At 38.0% G+C, this 23,096-nt stretch overlaps 1 protein-coding gene across 28 annotated transcripts in view; it reads right to left on the reverse strand.

Moving 5' to 3' along the window:
• Window positions 1-23,096, reverse strand: part of LOC108004228 (uncharacterized) — a 262,800-nt gene that overhangs the window by 4,327 nt on the left and 235,377 nt on the right. For 20 of the 28 annotated variants that reach the window (XR_009832161.1, XM_062082817.1, XM_062082833.1 and 17 more), the window contains 9 exons: window positions 6,601-6,691; window positions 3,739-3,987; window positions 2,794-3,058; window positions 2,147-2,600; window positions 1,729-1,996; window positions 1,266-1,626; window positions 904-1,187; window positions 595-828; window positions 363-513 (listed from right to left, as the gene is read on the reverse strand). Coding sequence is in view for 27 of the 28 variants with exons in the window: in XM_062082817.1 (XP_061938801.1) it covers window positions 363-513; window positions 595-828; window positions 904-1,187; window positions 1,266-1,626; window positions 1,729-1,996; window positions 2,147-2,600; window positions 2,794-3,058; window positions 3,739-3,987; window positions 6,601-6,691 (2,357 nt within the window). In the remaining variant the exon portion in view is untranslated. The remainder of the gene's footprint in view (window positions 1-362; window positions 514-594; window positions 829-903; window positions 1,188-1,265; window positions 1,627-1,728; window positions 1,997-2,146; window positions 2,601-2,793; window positions 3,059-3,738; window positions 3,988-6,600; window positions 6,692-23,096) is intronic. The other 8 variants (XM_062082826.1, XM_062082820.1, XM_062082832.1 and 5 more) reach the window with 2 other exon arrangements.

The following is a 23,096-nucleotide window of genomic DNA, read 5'->3' on the forward strand; positions in this document are numbered from 1 at the left end:
TATTTTGAATTATTTTTTTTATCGAGTAAATTTGTCGGCATATTGAATATAGTAGCGTGATTTTTGATAATATTGTTAGTAATGTTAATTCGAGTATGATAAGCGGAAGCAATTTTTTCTTTTTCATAATGCATCATTAAAAGAGAAAACGTGTTTGCATTTAAAGAGAGGCAGAAGATACGTAAAAATTAAAAGTTTGATCGAGATTCAAACTTTCAAATTTTTCATTTTAATAACCTTCGTGTCTGTTCAATTATATCGTGTCCAGAGAAAAGTATATTTTATAAATAGGAGAAAGTATCTCAGAGTGATGTGCAAGATTGGACAAGAAGATATTCTACTGAGACATCATTAAAAAATACCTTTTTTTTGTCGTCGGTATCGATGTAGTCTATGCAAGTGACGGTAATCAGGTGGTTCATCCCCCGAGTCACTTCCGGCTGATCCGCTGCTCGATGTCGCCGAAGAACTTTCACTGCTCTCTAACATCACGTCTAAAAGATTGGCTCTTGCCTATAGAAATATATATTTCATTCGATATAAATCATTTTTAATTGTAATTTTATGTATTTAAAATATTAAATAAGTACTCACTTTTGGGTCAGTAAAGTCAATATCTCGTTCAACGTGAACCCATCCAGTTGGACAGCAGCAAGCAAGATCTAATTTTTCGAGCGGTACCTGAGTTTCTTGGGACACAGTGTTTTCCTCACCTTTTCTGATCATTCGATTTAGTTCATCTATCACGTCCTTCGATGTGGCACGCTCGTGAAAGCTCAGTGATCGATCCCTGCCTTCGACCAATAGCGATGCTCTCGCTGGACTTACCTAATAAAAATAAAATGTCAAAATATTTCTCAACAACTTTATTCTACAATGAATTTTCTATATTTTCAAACTTACAACCGTGCTTGGTGTAGAAGAAGTAGCAGCTTCTTCGTCTTCTTCAGGAACAGCACCTAATTCGGATGGCGCAACTGTAGTATAAGATACACCACCGTTGCAAGCTACCGCACTGATTATTCTCTCTTCCGGTGCCAAAGAGGGTACGGGTATTTGATCCAGCAAATCATCATTAGTGCTCGTTTCGATGTTTTCCATGTTACTGTTATCTTGATCAACAGGTTCAATTTCGGTGCACATCGCCTCGGTTCCAGACTCATTCTTGTTTTCTGTTTCTTCTAAAACTTTTTATGTAAAATTTGACAAAGTAATTTAACGTATCCCTAAATAAATACGAATATTAAAAAAAAATGTATATATACCTTCCGTTGTACCGTTATGTTCCAACAGATTGTTCGGTAATTCAGTTAAATACATTTGTTGTTCAGCGATAAAAGACAAGACACTTTGTAAAGCTTGTTCCCTATCCGGTGGAGGTCTTCCGCTTCTCGACGATGTGCTTGCCAAACTCTTCGTGCTCTCGAATTTTACCAGCCTGTAGAAATCTCTGGTGAAGTCGGTGCCGATCGAAGGTGAATCCGGATCGTCACTGCAACCGGATAGTGCCGCCGAGGATCGTTTACTGGAATTTTCAAACGCACCTTCTTCGCTGCTCCATGAAGTACCTGGACTTGTAGCATATGGCCACGATCCAGTCGCTCTGGCATCCATAAGTAGCGCAACCTAAATAATAAGAATTGATAATAAAAATTGATTTTGCGAATAACTTGAAATATAATTAAAAAAGGAAATAAGAAAAAGATTTATATCATATTGCATTCTTACCAATTCGCCTCCTGTTCTATCTGCAAGATAACTGGCACCATTCCACAAACATTCGTTTGCATCCTCTTCCAATTCCAAAGGATTATGTTCCTTGATTGCAGGAAGCGCTGGAGTTGTAGTGGTGGTAGTGGGTTCTTTCCACACCGTAGATTCATTTTGAACAAGGTCCTCGGTAGATAACGAGAAACTCCAATCTTCCAATTCTGCTCTGTCGTATTCCAACTCGAGAAGATCTCGATGTTGTTGAGCACTTCTACTATCGTCCAACCTGAAATTATTTGATTAATCTTTTATTTCATCATATAACAAAATAAAATGAATTCAAATTAATATATTGATTTAATACATACATATAAAATAAAATAATTTCCAATAAAAATAAATAAAAGGATTTTTTCTTTTAAAATAATAAACGAACCTGAGCCATTGTTGCACATACTCGGTATCCCAGCCTTCTTCCTCGACTAGAAGTAGAGAGGAGGATCCCATGGGGCTCGATAGCTTGTACGGTGTGAAATTGGTGGTAGTGGTCAGCTTCAGACATAGATGGCTGTCGGAGAAGCTACGCATCACGTGCTGATACGGCAGCAAATCTTTGGTCGGGGGATAGCTGTGGCGTGGATTTATTCCTACAGTGAGATTCAATGGCAAAAACAGGACGTCAGGATCGCCGGCGTCAAGGGCGACCAATCGTGCATCCGGTGAAACGTCTGCCTCGGTCTCATCTGTCGCCTCTTTCAGATCCTCCAACCCTCGGGATGGCTCTTGTCGAGCACCCTCACCTTGTACATCGCTGGACATCGTTGAATAACCTTCGTCTCTGTTCCCGCTCTCTGGACTCTCGCTACCTTCCTCTTCCGATGGTTTCTGGGCTGAAATTGTGGCGGAAATTTATTATTTTCATATTATTATTTCAAAGATATACCATAATATTGTAATTGCGTTAGAATTAATCGATGTTGGTAATTATCACAATATATTTTACAAATTAGTAACAAGTATTAGTACAAATTAGTTCTAATATCTCTAATAATTAGTTCTAATATCTCTAATAACTTTTATTACCTAACGGTCTGTTTCTTCGACATTTCGTGGCAGCCATGACTGGTATTTGTAAATTGAGCGAGCGTGGCCTTGACAAGGGAACCCAAGCTGGATCGAGACCAAGGGCGGCCACTACCGCCGCTGGTCCAGCTTCGAGAATCCCTTGAATCAATTCTGTTGGACTTCCAGGATTTGCGGCTTGGGCCAATAATCCTGAAAGCGCTCGATTTTGAGCTTCGAGCTCTCGAATACGCCTCTGCAATGCACCGATTTCTTCCCTGAGACCCTACACATGGTAAAAAGCAGTGAGTACTTTCTATTCGTCGAACGCGATTTTAGAGATGACGATAGAAAGCGCGTTAGCGGATGAACGACGAGGATTCCAGAGTAGACAAAAATATTGAAAATCGGATCGTAATAGACAAGCATTTTTCATACATAATAGCGTTAAATAAAACAATCTCCTAATTTATTTTCATTTATTTTTCTACATTCAGAATTTTGAGCATATAATTTATTACGCTGATAAAATCTATTGATAAGTATATTCCTAGTATGCGCGGGTACACACACGCTTACAGCTTTGTAATCTTGCAGCCCAGCAGATGGATAGATAGGATTTATATTGAGGTGAAATTTGGTTAATGGACACTTTTAATTGAAAAGAAAAAGAAAAAGAAAAAAAGAAAGAAATCAAATGTAAAATTTAAAAGTGTCTTTCAAAATTATCGATCAACGAAATCGATTTATAAAGATAGATAAAAATAACCACGTAATTTATTTCGAATATATCGTTTATATATTATCAAATAATTAAACATAAAGACCAAGTAACGCGCGATCATATAATAATTAATTTCATTCGTGATTCATGAAAAATTAAAAAAAAACGAACGAAAAACGACAAAAGACGAAGAGAAGAAAAATAAGATTGAAGGACGTGGTAACGAGAGCATAGCAATGAACCTTTTGGGATAGAAGGGCGCGGACCACCTGGTTGGCGACGTCGTCCAGACACCGCTCGTACTGGCGACGCTGAGCATCCGCGTCCCTCGCCAAGGCGGCGTGTTCCGTTTCCAAGGTCGCTAGACGTGCCACCAACGCGGCATGCACCTCACCAGCACACGCAGCCTCCAAACCGCGCAGCTGACCCCTCATCGACTCGTTCTCCAGTTGCAGCTTCGAGATTTGTGCCTGATACTGATGTACGCGCGCCTATTCGGAACAAAAGAAGAAAAATTATTAGTAAAAACGATCGAACGAGTCATTGTTCTTCAACGGAAAATCTGTATAACATGATCTTACAGTTTGATATTCATCTCGATGGTTTCGATTTATATCACTTTCAAATAATTTCGTTTCGATGCAAGTATTGTGCCATTAATGCGAACAGCTTATTTCGTTGCATTTTTCTATTTCACAATTGCTTTGCATATCAAAATATATATAGTATCCACCATCGAAAGAACACTCTTCGATTCTTTCGATGCCATACGATAACAATCTTACGGACTTTCCTTCTTGGCAAAGTGCAGTTTTCTCAAGAAGCTCGATGCACCTCGTGGCCAGAGTTAATAACACAAGCGGCCGTTATTAGCAGAAAAGCGTTTAACGTTAAATTAGGGTTGCGGAGACCTGTCGGAGACAGGGGTGCTAATAGAGGGTGCGTGTGTCTGATTTATAACAGTCGTGCCAGCCAGCCGGCCCTTGCTAATGTCTACACCCCCTTCTTCTTCCAAAACTGAAGGGAGGCCAACGATTTTCTGTCATCCCACGCGGGGGTGGAAAATAAAAATACATACTGTCCGCTTCTTGGAATTCTTCCCGCAACGCATCCTATATTTCCACGAGTGGTTTTGTCATTCGCATCATACTTTATAGTCTCCAGCTTCTTTGCCTCGTTCATAAATTGTATCGACGATGGGAAAATATTTAATCTAATTACGAGCTGGCATTGTCGCCACAGTGTTGAGGAATACTCGAACACGGGAGTGACGGTCAACATTGCTTCAAAAAGTCCGATGATGATTCGAGGATGCAAGATTTTACAATTCGAACGATCAATAAGATTGTAATTCTTTAAGAAATTTCATAAATTTTACTTTCTTCTGTAATATCAAATTTTAGGATACAAATAGTTTATTCATTTTCCTTACTTTTCAGCGAATATAAAATATACATCCCCATTGTTTTGTTATTATTATAGGGAATATTTCCAGCTTTTATACGAGTCTGAATATCAAAAATTTATTTTACTTCATATTACTCTTTCTACGTTCAAAATTCAAACTAATTAATAATTCAAATTAACAGCTTTCCATCATCAAATCCATCCATTCGTTCAGAGCGAAAGAAAAGGAAAATTTGGAAACGATACAAAATCCTTTCATATTTTTTATCGAGAAAAATATTACGTCGAGAAAGAAAGCAAGCAACTTTTTACGATCGGGAAAGAAGAAGGGTGAAAGTAAAATCGAACGGCTAGAGAGAACACACTTGCAGACGTTACACAGTTCCTCCGTAGCTTGGAGAGAGATTTTTAAGGGGTTTGGGCATCAGTGGGGGTGGGCCGACATCGAGCCAGGGGGATCGAGTGACGATCGATAATAAACGGTATTTCGTGGGGCAGTGATGCACACCCCTCGCCTCTGAATCTACGACTCTTTTAGAAGCAAACCGGCCGTGAACGAGATAGTGCGTACCATTCTAAGGGTTCGAAGCAAACGCGACCGTTTACCGTTTCCTCCCTTTTCATTGGACCCGGCCGCGGTGCTTTACTTCGTTAAGTCGGAAATATTGGCAAATATGTGGCGAAAGTATCGTCGTTTATATTGCCTTCGCTTGAATCGATTAGGAAATTAGGAAATTTGATTTCTATGTTCGCAACAAAACTTTGCATAATAAACGTTTCCTCTCCTTTGAATATTTTTCTGAATTTATTAATTTTTCTAACTTTGCGCGCGATAAAATGTATTAATTGTCTTACTTCTTCCAATTTAATTTTATATTCGAAGAAATTGTTTGAAACGATCAAATATACACTGGAAGCTTTCTAATCGATATTAAAGGTACAGAAGGGCAAAATAAATTGCGTTACACGGGAAAACGGTGAATTTGGCACTTGTTCCGTGTCGCAGCCAGGAACAATCGTACATGACAATTTCGACTGACGTATAACAACAGGCTGTTGGTTTACGGTACGAGAGTGTTATTGGAGAGGGAGGAGCTTTTTACCAGAGTATCACTGTGTCTCTGTATTATAGAAAAAAAAAAAAGAATCGCGAAATATAAAAAAAGAAAAAGAAAGGAATAACTGGAACAATAAACAGTGCATAGTTTATTCTCGATCGATTGGAGAGAGAGTTTACCAGTCTCTTCGTTATCTGTTCGTGCTTATCGACAACAGGGTTGAATCGAAAAAGGGGGACCCCGTTTCGCTTTTCATTTCGTCCTAGCTCCAGAAGGCACGTTAAAATCAGATGAACCACTCGAATGAATATAAATTTAAGGAGGACGTTCTCTTCGTGGAATTGAAAATCCTGCCTCCCTTTAGGAAGGGCCTATGTGTTTCGATTTAACGCGAAATACGTCCAATTATCGAGCAATCGTGCTCTTCGAAGAATCGAAAGTTTTAATTGGCCGTATACCAATTTGTCTGAATGAAAGAAAAATTCAGTTTTAACATTATATCTCCGATGCGAGTTTCTAATTCTACCAATTTTGTTACTTCGAAACAATTTTATATGGATTAAATTAAATTTCTATTCATATTTTCTCTTTCAATTAAATTTATTAACGATATTAAACGTTTGGAATTACAATATTTACCTCGTAAGAAAGCGTAAGAGCAGTTTTCTCTTGCTTCAGCTGTTCGGCCCTGTGCTTGTGCTGCAGCAACCCTCGTGACGTCTCCTCCATCCTGGAACAAATCGAACACACTTGAAGAAGCGAGTTTTAATTCTCGTCGAAAAGATTCTAATTGAACCGACCCCCGTGTTGTCCCCCAATCTCTTTTTTGCCATTGTTGCACATGTCTCGATTGCTCCCAGCTTGCTAATTCTACCGTGAAGTATTAATAATACTTCGAAATCCAATATAATCGCACGGGGGATGATTCGTCGATAAATAAAATTCGAAAATAAATAAATAAAATAAGTAAAAAGAAGAGTAATAACGGCGAGCAAGCAACGTGTGAAAAATGTATCCTTTGTTACACACGATTTTATTACGGTTAAATGGTTTGTAAATTTAAATGATCGCTGGAGTATCGATGTTATCGTTATGATTACAGAGGTGAGAAATTGTTACAAAGGGGAAAGCTAATGGATACGGTTGTGGAACATGTTGTCACAGCTGCGTCGCGAATAAAAAGATGGCCTCTCATTTGGAAGACAGTTGCCATTCCGCTACTACTTTCCACCCCCGTTGAGCGAAGCTGAATTTTGAAACCATCTGTCGGGGAAACAATCTCGTTTATAAACCGCAAAAAATTTGAACCGCAAACGGAAATTAATTCGATATTTTAAAAACTTAACGTTCCAATTATTCAATTGTCCTCTTTTTACGCGAAATAAGCAATTACATAAAAAAGAAAAAGAAGAAAAGGGGTAAGAAAAAGTGTAGAAAATTATAAAACTACGAAATAAAAGATCGAGTTTAAAATATACACGAGGGAGACAGAATCTCGCCAAGTTTGGCCATCCACTTTAGAGGCATCCCCCCCGCTTCTAACCTAATAATTCGCCGGAGTGTACCCGAAGAGAGGTTTATCCGCAAGCGTGCACGTTTACAGAAAAGGTCAAAGCGGAAAAAGTCGCGACCCCGACCTCTCGCTTCGATGTTGATTCGATTATCCATTTCCTTCGCGGAACGAGGACGCGGAGAGGGACGCGTTTCACGACAAATTTCTTCATGCGCACGCTCCGCGGGCTTAATGATCTGATTAGAGATACCAAGAGGGTTCCAGGGGTTGAGATATGAAGCCGATTTAAGCTTTTCAAGGGAGACGAACCGGGGAGGGCTCGCCTCCAACACGCTTGGCAACACCCTTTGCGCTTCAACCTCCTCCCCCAACCACCCCCGAACCTTATTCTTCTTACTTCTCTACCTCTTTTCGAAACTAACTTTCGAAACTAACTGCGCGCTTCTTGGGGGAGGGGGGCGTCCGATTGTTTTCCATCGGGAAGGAGCCATCTGCAAGAATGCGGAAGGTTGTAATGAAGATTAATTGACGATTGCTCGGTGGCCACGGTTCGTTGCTCCCCTTCTCCAACGTTTCCATCGTGGAAAAATTACTTTTTCAAATGAATACGAGTTTCGTGCAACTTTGCTGCCTCGATAAAGTTCGAGTTTTCGGAAAAGACAGAGAAGATAGAAGACAGAGAGAGAAAGAGAGAGGATAGAAAAGTAGTAGCCTCGTCTGAAGTCAGCAATTTCGCACGGAGGAGAACGCTGTTTTAATATCGTTTATCGTAATGAAGGGTTAAGCGAGGATTGAAAAAAAGAAAAGAAAAAAAATCGATGGAAAGCAGATCGATTTCGCAGTCGTTTCTCCCTTCGCTTCGAAAAACACTTTCCATCCAGAGATTGTCTCGCGGAGTGACTGGTCTGTGTACATATCGGATCGTGGAAAGAAACTCCGCGAATAAGCTGATTGTCCTGGCTGGGGAGTTGCTTGTTCAGACTCCTGGATTGTGTATATATTCGAGGAGTTGGAGGATGTTAATCGGCTTAAAAGTCCGCTCGTTAAAGTTCCAAGTTTACCTTAAGACTTAATGTGCTTCCGAAACGATTATGAAAATGGTTCCTCAAGCCAAGATTGAAGTATCCGATCAGCCTTGAAACGCAAGATAAACCGTCCATCTATATTAACGCCATCCTAGAACGATGACAACGTCTTATCCAGTTCCTTCTTTTTTCCACTTTCTCACCCGCCTCATTTCCATCTCGCCTATACCCTCTCCGATACTTTGTAGACTTTTAGACGATAGCGATAGAAGACGAGTCACAATATACAGGGCATTAAGTTATATTGGAAAAAGTTTTGGGCGAATTAAAATTCGAAAGTTTGTTCGAGTATAATTCCGTTTGACAGAGTAATCGATAGTTTTTTCGTAGCTTCCAATCTTTCAAAATACCATAACGTAACGTTCATTACAAATTTTCACGAATACGGAAATGAAATTGAAATAAAAAGTTGCTTTTACGCGCAATCTTATTTAAATTTTGCATAAATGAAGTGAATTTCGAGAAATTCGGAGAAATGAATTTTATTAACGTGGGAGTTTTATTCTTATTTCGAGGACAATGTAATAATTCACGAGAGGTGAAAATAAGCTTATAACCTTCTTCATTAGAGTTTCGCTCGAAGATCGATTTAGGACTAACGGAATTACGGGGGAGACTTTCCGCGGTAATTCCGTATAACTTATCAACTGGGGTGCCATTTCAGGCGCCAGGCTTAAGAACAATGGTTCGCAAACAGTAATTATAAGTGCAAACAGAAGAGCGATTGTCAGAGGGGCAGTCATACGATGAATAATCAAGATTGGAGAACCCCTATACCTTTACTTTGCACAACGGTCCCTTTATACTCTTCCTCCAAGATTCCGCGGATTTGTTCGTTCCCGATTGTTTGATCACGAGAAACTTCAAATAGAGACCGACTATCGAAGGATTAATTGGCTTTGTTTCGAAACGACATCTCGACTCTAACCTCTAACATCGATCAAAATATATTTCATCCATCGAAAATTCAATTAATCTCGATTGAACAATTTTTAAGGATTAAATCGCGAGAAAATCTTATTTTCGATTCGATTCGATCGTTCAAAAATCGAATAAACGCAATTCTCGAGCCAAAGCAACTCCAGCTTATAACAGTTTCGTTCGCTGTTAATTAAAATACGTCAGCGAGAAACGTTTCTTCTTTTCTTTTAATTAAAATCCTGGAGAAAATTTTACGCTTTCCTTCGACGTTAAATCGCCAATTCTTTTTCCAGCCACGATCGTGTTCCTCGGCCGGAAAATTTAAGTGTTTGGATCGCGATAAAAAGGAGACAATGCACGGTGCAGAGAGAGCGCATTATCTCCGCCATTTTCCGACAAGTGACAAGATGATTATCGTTTAATGAAAGTCCGGCTACGCGCGGTTCCGCCTACAATTCGGGCCTGTGGTGTTCCTGCATCATTATAATCGAGTTTGCCGGCCAATAGTTGTAAATCACATGGAAACGGCTGGTCGTTGCCACGTGTTCCGCTTCTCGATAGGAACATTGTGATGTAATTAGGGAAGAAAGTGAAAATTTTGGAATACGAGCGCGGCTATATTCTTGCATCTGAAAGTTTTTATTTCAAATTAGAAGTAAATATATGACAAAAGTTTCAAATGAATTTTTGGTAGAAAAATTTTACATATACAAGAATCAAACAGAATGTGGATATATTGAAAATCGTGATACTCTGAAAGTACGTATGGGGAGTGAAAAAGTTTCTAAGGGCGGTGAATGTGGGGGAGTAAAAGTTTCAAGGATGACAAATAGAGAAGAGTTCGGAGTCGGGAAGTTTAAACGATACACTTAACTATCTCCCAAGTTCATCATGCTACATCTCAAACCAAATACCGAGAAACTGTCACGATTTTAAATCAATTTCATTCTATCAAACTTTTTTCCCATTTTTAATAATCTCATCGATAGTTAATTTTCCATTCCCCGTTTCAAGAAAATTTAACCAAAGCTCCCCATTGAAATTTCAATTCTTCCGATGCTTTCTCTCAACGAGAAGCGTTAAACAATAAACTCGTATTTCAATTAAATTCCAAATCAAATACCGAAACTATATTTTCAATCAATCCCATTCAATTCATCGAACTTCCTCTTCATCTTTTATCGTTACATTTCTATCCTTCGATTCCAATTTAATCCTTCATCAGCGCTTTCAACGAGGCTCCATAAACTCTCCTATTTCATTAAAATCTATCGCCGCGGAAAAAAGAGCGGCGCGGAACGATCCTATTGGTGCACTTTACGCAGAAAAGCGCGTAAAATGCAGCTACCCGGAAAAAGGGTTGTCCAGGAGAATGTAATCCGCCTCGTGGCATTATTGTAACTGTGTGCACGGGGTCTGGTAATTGCCGGCGACCCGTGCTTTGTCGAGGAATTGATCAAGAGGACCTCGCCACGTTACCCTTCCCTCCATTCCATTCCATTTTATGGTGTTCGGCTCGGCTCGACTCGGCCGAGATTCTTTCTCGAGGAGACAGGATACATTCTCGCGAAACCATTAATCTCGTTTCGTGAATTGGCTCCGGGTCATGGATATTTTTCAAACCGGAACAAGCATTCGTGGAAGACGTATTGTTACGAGGAACGCGATTGCCAAACCATTGCCTATCCTTCGCCGATAAATTGGAGGATGATACGATTACTTTTGCCCGCACTTTGTTTGGAAAGAGAGAAAGTTGCGTGGAAGGATATATCTTTTGTTACAAAATCAGATTTATCGTGCCCCTATATGCAGGAGTAGAAGTAATTTTTTTTATATAGATGAACGTATGTGATGATAAGTGCACTTGGTACTTATTGTTTCTGAATTCAGAAATATTCGAGTTTTTAGAAGTTATAGAGGAATTGTTAATTACAAAGTAAATCTTTTCTTTATATTCATTAGAAATTGTGTACGTATTGCAGATTATTCTCAGATGTAAAATTTATATAATTTTTTTGAATATAACAGACAGAAAAATAACAATTATAAGAGTATAATATCAGATAAATTATATAAAATATCAAAGAGTTATGTATTAAAATTCGCACACTCATACATAAACATTCGAAGCAAAATGAAATATTCTTCTCAGAACATTTTCAAATAAACCGATATTATATACCGAATTACCATCAGTTGTTATTTTATGTAATTTTCGTCAAATATATAATATACTTCATCACTGTGCTATTTTAATTAAGTTTTAATAAAGTTACAACACATTGTTAATTTGATGCATTGATTGTTTATATTCATGCTATGAAGTTGTAGAAATTATATTATGTTATACATATATAAAACGATAATTAATCTCCTGCATTTCTTATTTCAATTTTTATCTATTTTAAACTGTTGACGCAATATACATTGTCGGTAAGTTAGGGAGTAATTGAAAAGTTCGATCAGCGCCATCTCGCGTTTGGATCACCGAAGCTCCGACTCGTTACTAGCATAGCAGAATGTGCAAGGAGGTATGCGAACTCGAAGACAAGGAACGCAATATTGTGCGAGAAGGATAGCGAGCATTTTCCATTACACTATATGGAAAATTCATTAATTACTCATTTTCTACGCAAAATTTCTGCACTTTTAGAATTGTATCTTGAAGTTAGAACTTCAAACAAGTTTCACGTATCAATTTTAATAAGAAATTCTTCTTTATTAATTATTTATAAACAAAAATGCATCGCGTTACGGAATACATCGAGAACGCCATATTGAAAATTCATTAATAACTCGTTTTCTAATCAAAATTTATAAACTTTGAAGCTTGTATCTTGAAGCTAGAACTACAAGCAAGTTTCCCATATCAATTTTAATGCGATATTTCTTTTCATTACTTATTTATTAACAATAACGCACCGTGTCACGTAATAAACCGAGAACGCCATATTGGAAATTCATTAATAATTCGTTTCTTGATCAAAATTTATAAATTTATCGCATTAAAATTGATATAAGAAACTTCCCTGAAGTTTCAACTTCAAAATGCAAATCTAAAAGTTTATAAATTTTTATTAAAAAACGAGTTATTAATGAATTTTCAATATGGCGTTCTCGATGTATTCCGTAACGCGATACGTTATTGTTAATAAATAATTAACAAGCAAGAATTTCTTATTAAAATTGATACGTGAAACTTGTCTGAAGTTCTAACTTCAAGATGCAATTCTAAAAGTGCAGAAATTTTGCGTAGAAAATGAGTAATTAATGAATTTTCCATATAGTGTAATGGAAAATGCTCGCTATCCTTCTCGCACAATATTGCGTTCCTTGTCTTCGAGTTCGCATACCTCCTTGCACATTCTGCTATGCTAGTAACGAGTCGGAGCTTCGGCGATCCAAACGCGAGATGGCGCTGATCGAACTTTTCGATCGTTCTCTAACTTATCGACAAAATTTACTCCTTTAAAAGTATATAGAATCGAAGCGAGGATATCATATTACAATTTTTTAATAATAGACAACTAAAAACATATTATTCTCTATAAAAACTATTAAACTATATATAGTAAAAATTTATTAACTTAAAAATTATATATTCAATTATATTTAATTATCTCTTAAACTAATAATTTTTTCGATATATTTGATTAAATATTTTTTATAGAGAATGCAAAGATACATCGATTAATGAAATTAAAAAATATATGCTATAATATATAAATATTCATGCTATGAAATTTTAGAAATTATATTACGTTATACATATATAAAACGATAATTAATCTACTGCATTTCTTATTTCAATTTTTAACTATTTTAAACTGTTGACGCAATATATATTGTCGGTAAGTTAGGGAGTAATCGAAAAGTTCGATCAGCGCCATCTCGCGTTTGGATCACCGAAGCTCCGACTCGTTATTAGCATAGCAGAATGTGCAAGGAGGTATGCGAACTCGAAGACAAGGAACGCAATATTGTGCGAGAAGGATAGCGAGCATTTTCCATTACACTATATGGAAAATTCATTAATTACTCATTTTCTACGCAAAATTTCTGCACTTTTAGAATTGCATCTTGAAGTTAGAACTTCAAACAAGTTTCACGTATCAATTTTAATAAGAAATTCTTCTTTATTAATTATTTATAAACAAAAATGCATCGCGTTACGGAATACATCGAGAACGCCATATTGAAAATTCATTAATAACTCGTTTTCTAATCAAAATTTATAAACTTTTAAGCTGCATCTTAAAACTAGAACTTCAGCTAAGCTTCTCATATCAATTTTAATGCAAAATTCTTTTCCATTAATTATTTATTGACAATAACGCATCGTGTTACGTAATAAATCTGGTACGCCATATTGAAAATTCATTAATTATACGTTTTCTAATCAAAATTTATAACCTTTAAATTTATAAACTTTTAAGCTTGTATCTTGAAGCTAGAACTACAAGCAAGTTTCCCATATCAATTTTAATGCGATATTTCTTTTCATTACTTATTTATTAACAATAACGCACCGTGTCACGTAATAAATCGAGAACGCCATATTGGAAATTCATTAATAATTCGTTTCTTCATCAAAATTTATAAATTTATCGCATTAAAATTGATATAAGAAACTTCCCTGAAGTTTCAACTTCAAAATGCAAATCTAAAAGTTTATAAATTTTTATTAAAAAACGAGTTATTAATGAATTTTCAATATGGCGTTCTCGATGTATTCCGTAACGCGATACGTTATTGTTAATAAATAATTAACAAGCAAGAATTTCTTATTAAAATTGATACGTGAAACTTGTCTGAAGTTCTAACTTCAAGATGCAATTCTAAAAGTGCAGAAATTTTGCGTAGAAAATGAGTAATTAATGAATTTTCCATATAGTGTAATGGAAAATGCTCGCTATCCTTCTCGCACAATATTGCGTTCCTTGTCTTCGAGTTCGCATACCTCCTTGCACATTCTGCTATGCTAGTAACGAGTCGGAGCTTCGGTGATCCAAACGCGAGATGGCGCTGATCGAACTTTTCGATCGTTTTCTAACTTATCGACAAAATTTACTCTTTTAAAAGTATATAGAATCGAAGGAAGGATATCATATTAGAATTTTTTAATAGACAACTAAAAACATATTATTCTCTATAAAAACTATTAAACTATATACAGTAAAAATTTATTAACTTAAAAATTATATATTCAATTATATTTAATTATCTCTTAAACTAATAATTTTTTCGATATATTTGATTAAATATTTTTTATAGAGAATGCAAAGATACATCGATTAATGAAATTAAAAAATATATGATTCCATTTAAAAAAATAAAATTGAGCTTGACAATTTTTTTATGAGATCATCTAGGAAAAAATTGAAAGCAGCAAAATATAATCCTTTCGAAACTATACAACTTTTATTCGAAATATTTTTAAATATTATGAAAAATAAAGGAGATATTTAAAAAGAAAGGATTAATATCGAAATTCATGAATGAACGAAATTTTTGGTCAAAAATTCGATTTTATATCAGGAGAACATAATATAATAGGAGATCGTACGAGAACATTTCCAGGAATTTTGAACAATTCTTAGAAATTCGGAATCTCTAAAATTCTTGGAAATAACGTCAAATTCCTGATATTTCCGAAATTCAAATTTCTTTTTTTAATAATTTCCTTAATTTTAAGTTTTATACTTATCATTCTACTTATTTTTTTCAACTTCTTTTTTGCAACTTTTTATACAGTTTACTTAATTTTAAAGATACTTACCATTATACTTATCTTCTTTGTAATTTTTTTATATAGTTTATTTAATTCAAGAGATTACACCATTACTTACCTCTTCAACATTACAGCATTAAAAAATTGTTTCAGACAAAATTTGAAGAAAAGCATATTCCCAAATTTAAATGGAATCCTATTGTTTTTCAACACATCAATTTCAATGCAGCTCATCATTCTCTATCCAAAGACGTACAAAACCATACAAGTCGATAAATAATTAGTTCAGAAGAAATTTCTCTTAAACCAATGATTTCTCTTCGCAATTGCTTTAATACTTTTTATACATAGAGTATTGTGCAACCATATTCTCGATTTATAAAAGAATAAAAAAAAATAACATTTATCGTGTACTTTTTCTCTAATCTTTGTTTGCAAGGAGTAACGAAGCCAGATGGCAAACAGTATCGTTCCAATCGCTGTAATATCGCTTTCACACGGATGATAATGGCGCGGGTACACAAAAGTGGTTCTGACACCCGCCCCACGCAATTCAATAATACATCCGTGGATACCTGTTTATCTTAGCCGCCGTCTGCGTTTGCATAGCTCACGTGTGCGTGAACGTGCATGCCCCTCTGGCTATCGCTCACGTGCGATCTAACGTGTAAACAATAATTATCCACAGCTCGAGTCGACCACCTGGATTTCGTTTCTTCTTTTTTCGGGAAAATATAAAATAAATTTAGTCCGATTGCGTGTCACCAATCGATAATGGAAGAAGAAACGTGAATTAGTCGCACGATTTGCCAATTTTGCGAAGAAATAATATTGGAGAGTATCATAAAAGGATTGACAAGTGGTTCGAAAGATTTTGGTTTTTTTTAAAAGAAAAGCGATTGGGATCGCGATCCTTTTCTGCAAATTCGTCGCAAGAATGCAAGAAAATAGAGATGATGGAAAAAGAGGGTTGGGGTTGCTTCTTTCGAAAATTATGCTTCGCGGAACTGGAATGCGAAGAAAATGCTCGTGAATAAAAGATTTTGATTTTGTTTCTGAATTTTCTCTGCTACCCACACGTTAAGAAAGAAATAGTGTTTACAAATATTATTCCAGATCATAAACAAGCTTATGTAATTGATATGGTACATCACAGATCTGGAACAAGATTCCCATTTGTCGGATTAACTGGAGAGTCTGTTTCTGCCAAATGGCCCTTTTGCATCATTCTCGTTGAATGTTCGTGCAACCCAATCGGCATTTTCTTCGTGTCCCTCGGTGTTTGGCCATCGTTACCACCGTACATATCCCTCTATAAATAATCCTCTTGCTACATTTGAGGCACATTATAGGGATCTCTCCATTCCTTTCTTTCCTTTTTCCAGAATCACTCCGATACGATGAAAAAGAACAGTTTTACAGTTGAAAAAGAAAGAATCGATTCGCGTTTTTACGGAGAGACTCGCGTATCGAGAAGCATCAAACTTGCTTACTTTTGACGAAAGGAAGCCATTCGTCGTTTCTTCATAGCCGTACAAGTGCATAATTTATTTATGACTCGGAGAAATAAATTGAAATATAGGATAAAGCTACTCTCCTCGTAACGCATTCATATGGATTGCATAAAGGCGACAAGGCCGTTGACAAGGGAAGACAAACGCGGTTTCTGGGCCGAGGGTGATTGCTTTTTCCCAGAAGGCGACGGCTTGATAATAAAGAAAATTGGATGGTGAACGGTGACACGATAATGGCCGCTTTATTACACGAGATTTTGTCCGACATGCACCAGGTTTCGAAGTAAGTAAGTAAGTAAGTAAGTAAGTAAGTATGTAAGTAAGTAAGTGGCGATTGTTCGAGGGAAAGAGAGAGAGAGAATCCACATGTTCGTTCGTTGCCAGGAATCGAGAATGTGCGAGGAGGGGACGGGCAGATCTATTTGTAACTCTCTCTAGAAGAAAATTAAAATGAAATTATTATCGTGATCGCTTATACACAAATATAAGAGTAACTTTGCATCAAGATCATTTAGATGCTTTAGATGGAACGAGACTGTAACTCGACGATCTATTTTTGTCCCAGAAATACATACCATGTTTTTCCAAGAATTTCATCCGTCATTTGTCTAGAATTTTTGGAACAGGTCGACGACGAGATACGAGTGAACGGACAAGGATAGCAAAATCGGAAGTCGAGGCGAGTTAAAACATCGTCGCGATAATAATCGAGGCACCACTACTTTATAACCACAGAAACCTTCCCTTTCGAAACGAGTCGGTTCGCGTGCCACCATTCCCGGGAATCCTATTACGAGCAGCGAAATCTACCCCAATTTTCAATCTATCGAACACCGTTTCGATTATTATATCCCCCGTTTATGACAGCTTTGATCAAATAGAACCGATAGCCAGGAAAATTGGCCGTGTTCCATCACAATTACCTTCGACAATGCCTCCGACGAAATCCGTTCTTTCGTTTCGAATCGATAAAACCGTGCCTCCCAAAAATTTCCAAATCCACCCTTCTAACACCATATATGCATCGATCAGGCTAACTTTTTAACACTCTATATATATCTACGTTTCACCAATACTTCCATATCCCTCGTCGCTACATAAATTTTGTAATAATAATTCCAGCGATCGAAAGTTATCCAAAACGAATCCAATTCATCCCCCTTTCGATCAAAAAAGCTCCGAAAAAATATACATTCACCACGCGGGTAATATTCCTTCCCCGCTCGTTCTCGCGAGAGCTGGCTTAATTAACAACGAGAGAACCGCGCACCAACTTGGATGCGTTTCGACGGCGAAAGTAGCCGCGGTGCGATGGCGGCCGCCATAAAACGCGTAATAAACGGTGGGCCGTGTATCTGGCTAATACAATGGGACGGTAACCGTGTGCTTAACACGGCACTCGTAAAACTGTATTCGCCGAAATAAATTGAACGTTCACCGATCCGCGCGAGACACGCAATAACACGTGGAACAATACCGCACAGGCGATTAAAATCTTCCCAACGTATCGATTCATCACATCCGAATCGATGATGGGCTGTGAAAAACGTTCCGCTCGATTATCGCTCGTTTCGATCGTTCGACGATGGAACAACAGCCGAGGAAAGTACGATCTTTAATTTGGGAGAAGATGGAGCATTGGATTTTTATTATGGAGGAATTAAGAATCCTTCTCCCGATATTTATATTAATAAAAGAGAAGATTTTAGATGTTTCGCGAGTATACTTGCAGGCTTTCGATAGATTAGATTGTTTTACGCCAAGCAATGTGAGAGAATCGCGACGAGTGTTTGCGAGGACAACAATTTTGGCAAAATTCGAAATGCCTCCAACATTTCGCAGATATTGGAGAATTTGGTTCGACGGGGCCTCGTAACTTCGCCTCGTATAATTACAAGGAGGGCTCGCAATTAGCCGGAAAAATGAAAAATGCCGGGGAGGAAATGGCGGCTAATTCGAGGTTAATGGCCGCCCCCTGGCGCGCGCACGGCCAAACGTCGGGGCCATAATTTCGCGGCAATTTTCGATCGTTACCTTCGCTCGAGATTCCCATTTCCACGCGGACCTCGAAATTGAATAATTTTCTCGCCGATCATTTCCGCGCGAATTTCACCGCTCGACGACGCCGAGGAAAGATGGCCCAGGAAATCGGCCCCTCCCCTCCCTTTCTCGCCTTCTCTTCGCATGGGAAATTCCGGTTTCGTAATTCGACCGACTCTCGATTTTCCGTTTTCGCTTCACGGCCGGCCGATAGATCGAGCCTTTAACGTATAACTTCTCCGTCGGCGATCGTTCGCATGGCAAACGAGATGGCGGAATTGCTCGGCGAAAACTTCAAGAGTTTCGTTCTCTGCTTTGTGACCGAGAGTTGTATTAAAATAGGAAATGAAACTGTAGAATCGGAGTTGGATTATTGGCGGAGGACACTAATCTCTGTTTAAATTTGACGCGAGCGCTTCGGGGGAAAAAGGAATTCGCGATGAAAGGTTGGAAAGAAAGATTGGATTTTGCGCAAGAGAAAGAGCGTGTTGTGACGAAAGACGGGAACAAGTTGTATGAAATTAAAAGTTTTATTCTCTTTTTTCACCTTAAGAATATATATTTTTAAACACGCCTATTAACTTTTTAATTCTTCGGGATAATTGGATCCATAGGATAATGCAGTTTCTTACGAAAAAGAAAAAAAAATATCGATGAAAACGATCGTGACGAAGCTTGTTCATTGTCCTCTACGAGCCTGGTGCTCAACGGAGGCGAGAAGTGAACGAACTCTCTCGAAACGACGTCGCTCTAAAATCACATGCAAACATTGCACCCTGCCAGGCCAGCGGAAATTACCTAACAGCCTATTGAGAGGAGTTTGCCTTTGCCTCTGGATTATCGAACGTTGCCCACCAACGTTTCTCATCGTCGCTCCAATCCCCGCCATGTTTCGACTCTCGAGAAGAAATAAAAAAATTCGCTTCTCCGTTTTTCCTTTCCCTTTTTCAACGAGAGAATCGCGCGTTATTTTTCCGCGACCAGACGAAATTCAATTTTCCATTCACCCTCTGACGGTGGACGCGCGTTCACCACGAGCGCGTTCTCCGCGTCCGAGAGGATCCATTAACAGCGCCAGAGGAACAATAGCTGTTAAATAGGCGCGCTGAGAGGGTGCCGTTCTTCTCGAGGAGGAAAGGGGCGAGGAGTGGTGGAGTGTGCCGGAAGAATGTGGAGAGTGATACGTGGAAAAGGGGAGGGAGAAAGAAGTAGAATGAGAATCGACGAGGAGGAGGAGATGAAAAGCGAGAGGAAAGATTTCTCTGAGAATTTCTAATTTCTCGTCAACAAATATATATACGAAACGATTGGATCTCGAGAAAAAAGAGAGATAAGAAAGGATTATTCAAAGACGGGAAACGAATTAACGAGAGGAGAAAGAGGAAACACCTCTGTAATGAAGTGCTCGAAAGGAGTAATCCAGCGTGAGAAAGAAAGAAAAAAAAAAGACGGAGTGCGCAAACAGGAGTGAAAAGGGGGAAGTTAAAAAGCATGGAAAAGAAAGCGAGAAGAGGCGAGAGAAGGGAGAAAAACAAAGGTGGAGGAAGAACGGTTAAAGCGACGAACGATTCAGAGGACAGACGGAGCGTGGAGGCAAAGAGAGGCGACTAAAGAGCGCGCGTAGAGACGAGATGAAAAACGAGCACGAGGGAAAAAGAAGCGGAAGCATCCTGTCGGGGATGAAAGCGAGAGAGAAAGAGGCGAGGCTCGAAACGAGCGAGAAGAAAAATCGTTCGTAGGTCCACTTAAAACCACGAAGATCCACAGCTGTTGCAGGGCTGAGTTATCTCGCGGATTTGGCTCGAGCGAACAGGAATTAATCGAAGGAGCGAGGTTTATCTCGAATATTTTGTTAAGTATCTGTAACATAAGAATATATGTATAAGAAAACAAATGATTACGTATCCCAACATATTTCTCCTTTACCTTCGCGCAATTAATATTTCTTTTTTTACTATTCCATTGTATACTCATGTATGTATTATAACTCTGCGATGAATAAATGACGTGTAAATAAATTATTTTCTCGCTTTCGTTTTCAATCCCATCCTGACTCGACGGCAAGGGAAATCCTCTCGTTCATCGAATTAATTAATTATTTTCGCTCGATCAATCGTTGGACAGGATGGATGTAACGCGTTAACGCGAAGTTAAAACGAAGATCGAAAGGTGCACACACGACTCTTTCATCCCTCTTGCGCGGCACAGCGCGCCATGACATTTCGTGCACGCCGTTCATAAATTGCTACCGTGCACACGGTTTGCGTACTTACGAGAGAAATTGCTGGAATTAATTATCACGTTGATTCACGGGTCGCGGTTATTCTCTCCTCCCTCTCTTTGTGGTAACACTTTGCACGCCATTTATTACGTCCAATTCGCGTTTTTTAATAAGAGGAACCAAGAGTGTCTTCGAGTCACGTTTACGAAATAACCTTTCGAGATTAATTCGAGGGTTTAAAATAATTTGTACACGGAAATCATCGCATAGACCGCATAGAGACGATATTCCGGAATTAGAATTGGAACACATTTGCTCCATTTATTTATTCGTGTATAATTTCGATATCCTTCCAAAGCAATTAATTAATTAATTAATTGCTCTCACGTTTGCCAAAAATTTCACGATACCTCTATTTATTCATCCCCAATCGTACGCGTATCGATCAAAATTTCTGACCGTTATCAAATTATCCACGCGCTTGAACTTATTCGAGCGGTATTAATAATTAACACGGATCGAATGTATTAATTAAATTCGCTTGTCCGCGCGTTCGTTTACCGCGATGTTTAGTTAATTTCGCGGGCACAAGTCCGGTTAATCTATTATTTAATTCGTGATTAATTAAGAGAATAATTGCAGAGTGGTCAGAATTCGTTCGAGATAGAAAACTTCTAATTACGCGACGATACGTAAAAGGAAATTCAATAATATTTCTCATAACGTTTGATATCTTGCTTCGTTCGTTATTGATAAAAATCTAACTGGAGAAAGGAGAAGAGGAGGAGAAAGTATATCTTTCGGTCGATGAAAAGTCGTGATTCGAGCACGAAGGAAACGCGTACAGGGGATGGACGAACGTGTCACGTTAACCAACGTGATTATTCATTCAGGACAGAAAACCGTCAGTCGGTATATCCGGCCGGTTGTAATGCATCATGTCGCTTTTACATTCTCGAAAACAAAAAATATAATGTCCACCCGCTGTATGTACACGCATTCTGTTTGCGTGTTACGCGGATGCGTGAGCCAACGCTCGTTCCCTTTCTTCCTGGAACGTGCAGCGAGAAGAATTAGTACTTATATTTTTCGTTTCGAAGATCCTTACTTCTCTTTTACCAATTTCCACGAATTTCTCAACCACCCTTGCTTTATAATCTAATAAGTTTGACCAATACACCAAGTATTCAATGTATAACTTTATTTTTTGGATAATAAAAAATTAGTAAATTCTTTGTAAAAAATAGACACGAATTTCATTCGAATTCTAAATTGTTTGATTTGAGTTAAGAGATATCACATGGAAATAAACATTAAAAAAAATCATTTTATTGGAGTTCTTATTACGTATTTAACCGAAGAAATGTACTTAACGTTTGGAAGATAATTTAAGGTGGAATCTTCTCTCTTAAGGGATGTTGATGAGGAACGCGTGTGAAATTATAGAGCGCGCGCAGGCAGCAGACGTAGATGGAACGTTTCTCCGCAACGAAATGTACACGGTGGGGGGTGTAATTTGGTTTAAAGACGCAATAAAACAGTATGGATTTATCGGACACGACGTCCTATCGGGATGCTGGGATGAATTGAGACGCGAAAGGGATGGGGGGTCTCGAAAGGGTGGCGTCGTTATTGCTGTCTGTAGACTGTCATTTCCGTCGCTAGCGTGGCAGATATAACCGTGGTGTGCACGGCTGTTATCGACTTTCCAGCGGATACCAGACGCGATTGATCATGATAGATCCTCCACTTTCCGATTCCCCACCGATATCTCCCTAAGTGAATCTACTTTCGTTGCTACGGTTTATCAACATATATCGAACAACCAAGATTGACGAAATTTTCCATTCGAAACAAATTTATTACAACAGATATAATTTTGGAATCTCTAAAAAGCAACCAGTTAAGAATCTAAGAAGGATCCAAGGAATGCCGAATATTTCAAGGATCTCAATGTTGAACAAATTCCTAAATTCCTCAAAATTTGCTAAAATATCTCTGAACACATTTCGAGATCAACGATAGTTTGAGAAAAATTGTTCACCTAAATTATACACGATCGAGCTGTCAAATATATATATATTTATCGCGTTAAATTCTGTAAAAGATA

This window comes from Apis cerana, linkage group LG12 (assembly GCF_029169275.1).
Source record: "Apis cerana isolate GH-2021 linkage group LG12, AcerK_1.0, whole genome shotgun sequence".
Taxonomy (NCBI): Eukaryota; Metazoa; Arthropoda; class Insecta; order Hymenoptera; family Apidae; genus Apis; species Apis cerana.